The sequence below is a fragment of the Oncorhynchus nerka genome, unplaced genomic scaffold (genome assembly GCF_034236695.1).
Source record: "Oncorhynchus nerka isolate Pitt River unplaced genomic scaffold, Oner_Uvic_2.0 unplaced_scaffold_1642, whole genome shotgun sequence".
In the NCBI taxonomy this organism is placed as follows: domain Eukaryota; kingdom Metazoa; phylum Chordata; class Actinopteri; order Salmoniformes; family Salmonidae; genus Oncorhynchus; species Oncorhynchus nerka.
In genome coordinates, this window is record NW_027039675.1 from 43,396 (window position 1) to 50,000 (window position 6,605).

Here is a 6,605-nt window from a genome sequence, read left to right on the forward strand (position 1 = left end):
AATCCACTGACCAGTAGATGGCGCTATAGCAGGAGAAGCCAGCTCTGTGTACCAGCTACAGGAAAGTAGGCTGTATGTTTCTGACAAAGTGTCTTTGTGTACGTTCCACACCTCATTGTGTCTTAAGACTGTCAGATTACTGTCAACTGATGAGAGGGGAAATTCATAGAGTTTGTACTTCCTCCTAATGAACTGTCTGAAATGATGAATATGACCTAGGGAATGTCACCACGGCTCAGTCTTTCACCTGTACTGTCATTCTAGATGGTTAACTTCTGTAGTTTCCACCTGCGGCTCAGCCCTCCTGGCAGGGCAGTATATAAGAGATCACACAGGTTGAGGACTCTACATCACCAAGACTTCTACTACCACAGTTTCATACTGATCTACAGAGCGTCTGCTGTGACCATCATCCACACATCAGACCACCGTCCAGACAGACGGAGACATCTGAGACTCCGGCAGAAGCAGACAGAGGTATGGAGGAGAGCAAATAAGTATTTAAGACTTTGGTATGCTTTTATGGGCTTTAACCTCTCTCTCTCTCTCTCTCTCTGTCTCTCTCTCTCTGTCTCTCTCTCTCTGTGTCTCTCTGTCTCTCTCTCTCTCTCTCTCTCTCTGTCTCTATCTCTCCTCTCTCTCTCTCTCTCTGGCTCTGTCTCTGTCTCTGTCTCTCTCTCTCTCTCTCTCTCTCTGGCTCTGGCTCTGGCTCTGGCTCTGTCTCTGTCTCTGTCTCTGTCTCTGTCTCTGTCTCTCTCTCTCTCTCTCTCTCTCTCTCTCTCTCTCTACCTCTCCTCTCTCTCTCTCTCCTCTCTCTCTCTCTCTCTCTCTACCTCTCCCTCTCTCTCTCTCTCTCTCTCTCTCTCTCTACCTCTCCCTCTCTCTGTCTCTCTCTCTCTACCTCTCCCTCTCTCTGTCTCTCTCTCTCTCTCTCTCTCTCTCTCTCTCTCTCTGTCTCTCTCTCTCTCAAATTCAAATTCAAATTCAAGCTGCTTTATTGGCATGAAAAACATTGTGTCAATATTGCCAAAGCAACAATGTATACAATATACATTGTAACAAAATTATAAATGATAGCAAATAATAATATAAAATGGTAGTAAATAATAATACAAAATTAAATACAGAAATAATAACAATAAAATGGTAACAGTCAATAGTAGAAATGTAATAAATATAAAATCAAATTATGGAAAATGAAACTATAACTAACTTATAACTAAATAACGGTCATCTTCTTCTTTATATCAGTACTACAACTACAATCATCATTACTACGACTACTACTACCATCACTAAACTGTTATCACTACAATTACCACCCATATTTGGAATGATAAACATTAATAATTATAGTCATAACAATAATAGTAATAATAAGTAAGTTACTGTTTACTATGCAGATGTTATTATTCAGTGTCCCTCAGGTTATGGCAGGAAAAAACGTATTTGGCTGCAAGAGGAGCCATTGCTCCTTCGCCCATGAGTATTCTTAGTTTTTCCTCTGGGTTCAATTTGTAAAAATTTGGAATATATGTAGTCATTTCTGTGAATAATGAATCTCTTTGTGAGGAATATTTATCACAGTAAAGGAGAAAGTGCATCTCTGTCTCTACCTCCCCTGTCATGCAGTGACCACATACACGCTCCTCTTTGGGTAGCCATGTCTTTTTATGAGAGAGAGAGAGAGAGAGAGAGAGAGAGAGAGGGAGAGGTAGAGAGAGAGAGAGAGAGAGAGAGAGAGAGAAGCTGAGGTTTAAGAAGATAAACAGAAATCCCTATGTTAGGACGCCTGTTTATGGCCTGGGCACAACTCAGACACACTCCCTTTGTCTCTCTGTTCTCCCTCTCTTTCCAGGTTATAAAAACAGCCTTCACCCAGTGGAGTTGACGCAGTCAGGACTGCCGTGTACAGCAGCCAACCCAGAGATGAGTGTGTCAACGTGTCAGATGAAGGAACGTTACAACCAGCAGGGATTCCTCTCTGCTGTACCGGTCCTAGACGACACAGAGCTGAGGGAGGCCAGACAGGCCTTCAACCACCTGGAGAGAGAGTTCGGTGAGTGGAGGGGGACGAGGAGGAGGAGGGGGTTAGGGTTAGAGGTCAATACATCTGTAATATCACCATGATTATGTTTTATTTTATTTGACCTTTATGTAAAAAGGCAAGTTCATATTTTCAATGATGGCCAAGGAACAGAAGGTTAACAGCCTTGTTCGTTCAACCTTTTATGGTTAAACATGTCCTTTAAATGGAATCTATTGAATGTTAACTTCATCTGTCTATCTGTGTTGAATTACATCTACCTCTGTCTATCTGTGTTGAATTACATCTACCTCTGTCTATCTGTGTTGAATTACATCTACCTCTGTCTGTCTGTATTGAATTACATCTACCTCTGTCTATCTGTGTTGAATATATCTACCTCTGTCTACCTGTAATGAATGATATCTACCTGTATTGAATGATATCTATCTGTATTGAATGATATCTACCTGTATTGAATGATATCTACCTGTATTGAATGATATCTACCTGTATTGAATGATATCTACCTGTATTGAATGATATCTACCTGTATTGAATGATATCTACCTGTATTGAATGATATCTACCTGTAATGAATGATATCTATATGTATCTACCTGTATTGAATGATATCTACCTGTGTCTACCTGTAATGAATGATATCTATCTGTATTGAATGATATCTACCTGTTTTCAATGATATCTACCTGTATTGAATGATATCTACCTGTGTCTACCTGTAATGAATGATATCTATCTGTATTGAATGATATCTACCTGTTTTCAATGATATCTACCTGTATTGAATGATATCTATCTTTGTATACCTGTAATGAATGATATCTACCTGCATTGAATGATACCTACCTGTAATGAATGATATCTTCCTGTATTGAATGATATCTATCTGCATTGAATGATATCTACCTGTTTTGAATGATATCTACCTGTATTGAATGATATCTACCTGTATTGAATGATATCTACCTGTATTGAATGATATTACATTTACATTTAAGTCATTTAGCAGACGCTCTTATCCAGAGCGACTTACAAATTGGTGCGTTCACCTTAAGACATCCAGTGGAACAGCCACTTTACAATAGTGCATCTAAATCTTTTAAGGGGGGTGAGAAGGATTACTTTATCCTATCCTAGGTATTCCTGAAAGAGGTGGGGTTTCAGGTGTCTCCGGAAGGTGGTGATTGACTCCGCTGTCCTGGCGTCGTGAGGGAGTTTGTTCCACCATTGGGGGGCCAGAGCAGCGAACAGTTTTGACTGGGCTGCGCGGGAACTGTACTTCCTCAGTGGTAGGGAGGCGAGCAGGCCAGAGGTGGATGAACGCAATGCCCTTGTTTGGGTGTAGGGCCTGATCAGAGCCTGGAGGTACTGAGGTGCCGTTCCCCTCACAGCTCCGTAGGCAAGCACCATGGTCTTGTAGCGGATGCGAGCTTCAACTGGAAGCCAGTGGAGAGAGCGGAGGAGGCGGGGTGACGTGAGAGAACTTGGGAAGGTTGAACACCAGATGGGCTGCGGCGTTCTGGATGAGTTGTAGGGGTTTAATGGCACAGGCAGGGAGCCCAGCCAACAGCGAGTTGCAGTAATCCAGACGGGAGATGACAAGTGCCTGGATTAGGACCTGCGCTGCTTCCTGTGTGAGGCAGGGTCGTACTCTGCGGATGTTGTAGAGCATGAACCTACAAGAACGGGCCACCGCCTTGATGTTAGTTGAGAACGACAGGGTGTTGTCCAGGATCACGCCAAGGTTCTTAGCGCTCTGGGAGGAGGACACAATGGAGTTGTCAACCGTGATGGCGAGATCATGGAACGGGCAGTCCTTCCCGGGAGGAAGAGCAGCTCCGTCTTGCCGAGGTTCAGCTTGAGGTGGTGATCCGTCATCCACACTGATATGTCTGCCAGACATGCAGAGATGCGATTCGCCACCTGGTCATCAGAAGGGGAAAGGAGAAGATTAATTGTGTGTCGTCTGCATAGCAATGATAGGAGAGACCATGTGAGGTTATGACAGAGCCAAGTGACTTGGTGTATAGCGAGAATAGGAGAGGGCCTAGAACAGAGCCCTGGGGGACGCCTGTGGTGAGAGCGCGTGGTGAGGGAGACAGATTCTCGCCACGCCACCTGGTAGGAGCGACCTGTCAGGTAGGACACAATCCAAGCGTGGGCCGCGCCGAGATGCCCAACTCGGAGAGGGTGGAGAGGAGGATCTGATGGTTCACAGTATCGAAGGCAGCCGATAGGTCTAGAAGGATGAGAGCAGAGGAGAGAGAGTTAGCTTTAGCAGTGCGGAGGGCCTCCGTGATACAGAGAAGAGCAGTCTCAGTTGAATGACTAGTCTTGAAACCTGACTGATTTGGATCAAGAAGGTCATTCTGAGAGAGATAGCGGGAGAGCTGGCCAAGGACGGCACGTTCGAGAGTTTTGGAGAGAAAAGAAAGAAGGGATACTGGTCTGTAGTTGTTGACATCGGAGGGATCGAGTGTAGGTTTTTTCAGAAGGGGTGCAACTCTCGCTCTCTTGAAGACAGAAGGGACGTAGCCAGCGGTCAGGGATGAGTTGATGAGCGAGGTGAGGTAAGGCAGAAGGTCTCCGGAAATGGTCTGGAGAAGAGAGGAGGGAATAGGGTCAAGCGGGCAGGTTGTTGGGCGGCCGGCCGTCACAAGACACGAGATTTCATCTGGAGAGAGAGGGAGAAAGAGGTCAGAGCACAGGGTAGGGCAGTGTGAGCAGAACCAGCGGTGTCGTTTGACTTAGCAAATGAGGATCGGATGTCGTCGACCTTCTTTTCAAAATGGTTGACGAAGTCATCTGCAGAGAGGGAGGGGGAGGGGAGGAGGATTCAGGAGGGAGGAGAAGGTGGCAAAGAGCTTCCTAGGGTTAGAGGCAGATGCTTGGAATTTAGAGTGGTAGAAAGTGGCTTTAGCAGCAGAGACAGAAGAGGAAAATGTAGAGAGGAGGGAGTGAAAGGATGCCAGGTCCGCAGGGAGGCGAGTTTTCCTCCATTTCCGCTCGGCTGCCCGGAGCCCTGTTCTGTGAGCTCGCAATGATTCGTCGAACCACGGAGCAGGAGGGGAGGACCGAGCCGGCCTGGAGGATAGGGGACATAGAGAATCAAGGGATGCAGAAAGGGAGGAGAGGAGGGTTGAGGAGGCAGAATCAGGAGATAGGTTGGAGAAGGTTTGAGCAGAGGGAAGAGATGATAGGATGGAAGAGGAGAGAGTAGCGGGGAGAGAGAGCGAAGATTGGGACGGCGCGATACCATCCGAGTAGGGGCAGTGTGGGAAGTGTTGGATGAGAGCAAGAGGGAAAAGGATACAAGGTAGTGGTCGGAGACTTGGAGGGGAGTTGCAGTGAGGTTAGTGGAAGAACAGCATCTAGTAAAGATGAGGTCGAGCGTATTGCCTGCCTTGTGAGTAGAGGGGGAAGGTGAGAGGGTGAGGTCAAAAGAGGAGAGGAGTGGAAAGAAGGAGGCAGAGAGGAATGAGTCAAAGGTAGACGTGGGGAGGTTAAAGTCGCCCAGAACTGTGAGAGGTGAGCCGTCCTCAGGAAAGGAGCTTATCAAGGCATCAAGCTCATTGATGAACTCTCCGAGGGAACCTGGAGGGCGATAAATGATAAGGATGTTAAGCTTGAAAGGGCTGGTAACTGTGACAGCATGGAATTCAAAGGAGGCGATAGACAGATGAGTAAGGGGAGAGAGAGAGAATGACCACTTGGGAGAGATGAGGATCCCGGTGCCACCACCCCGCTGACCAGAAGCTCTCGGGGTGTGCGAGAACACGTGGGCGGACGAAGAGAGAGCAGTAGGAGTAGCAGTGTTATCTGTGGTGATCCATGTTTCCGTCAGTGCCAAGAAGTCGAGGGACTGGAGGGAGGCATAGGCTGAGATGAACTCTGCCTTGTTGGCCGCAGATCGGCAGTTCCAGAGGCTACCGGAGACCTGGAACTCCACGTGGGTCGTGAATGATATCGCGCTGGGACCACCAGATTAGAGTGGCTATCTGCATTGAATGCCACGCGGTGTGGAGCGTTTGTATGGTCTGTGCAGAGAGGAGAGAACAGGGATAGACAGACACATAGTTGACAGGCTACAGAAGAGGCTACGCTAATGCAAAGGAGATTGGAATGACAAGTGGACTACACGTCTCGAATGTTCAGAAAGTTAAGCTTACGTAGCAGGAATCTTATTGACTAAAATAATTCAAATGATACAGTACTGCTGAAGTAGGCTAGCTGGCAGTGGCTGCGTTGAATTGAATGATATCTACCTGTATTGAATGATATCTACCTGTATTGAATGATATCTACCTGTATTGAATGATATCTACCTGTATTGATTGATAGCTACCTGTATTGAATGATATCTACCTGTATTGAATGATATCTATCTGTTTCTCCCTGTATTTAATTATATCTACCTGTATTGACTGATATCTACCTGTGTCTACCTGACTTCAGGTGAGTATCTACCTGTATTGTATACCCAGTACAGTCTCCCAGTACAATGTGCACCTGCAGTACCCCTGGGTGATGGGCCTGGCCAAACACCCCCACATCC

General features: G+C 46.3%; 1 protein-coding gene across 1 annotated transcript in view; it reads left to right on the forward strand.

Moving 5' to 3' along the window:
- Positions 1–396: 396 nt before the first annotated feature.
- Positions 397–6,605, forward strand: part of LOC135568226 (probable alpha-ketoglutarate-dependent hypophosphite dioxygenase) — an 11,917-nt gene continuing 5,708 nt past the window's right edge. Inside the window, exons 1-3 of the mRNA XM_065015168.1 lie at positions 397–477; positions 1,859–2,059; positions 6,540–6,605. The exon at positions 6,540–6,605 is cut by the window's right edge and continues 214 nt beyond it. Of these exons, the coding sequence (XP_064871240.1) occupies positions 1,930–2,059; positions 6,540–6,605 (196 nt within the window). The 5' untranslated portion in view covers positions 397–477; positions 1,859–1,929. The remainder of the gene's footprint in view (positions 478–1,858; positions 2,060–6,539) is intronic.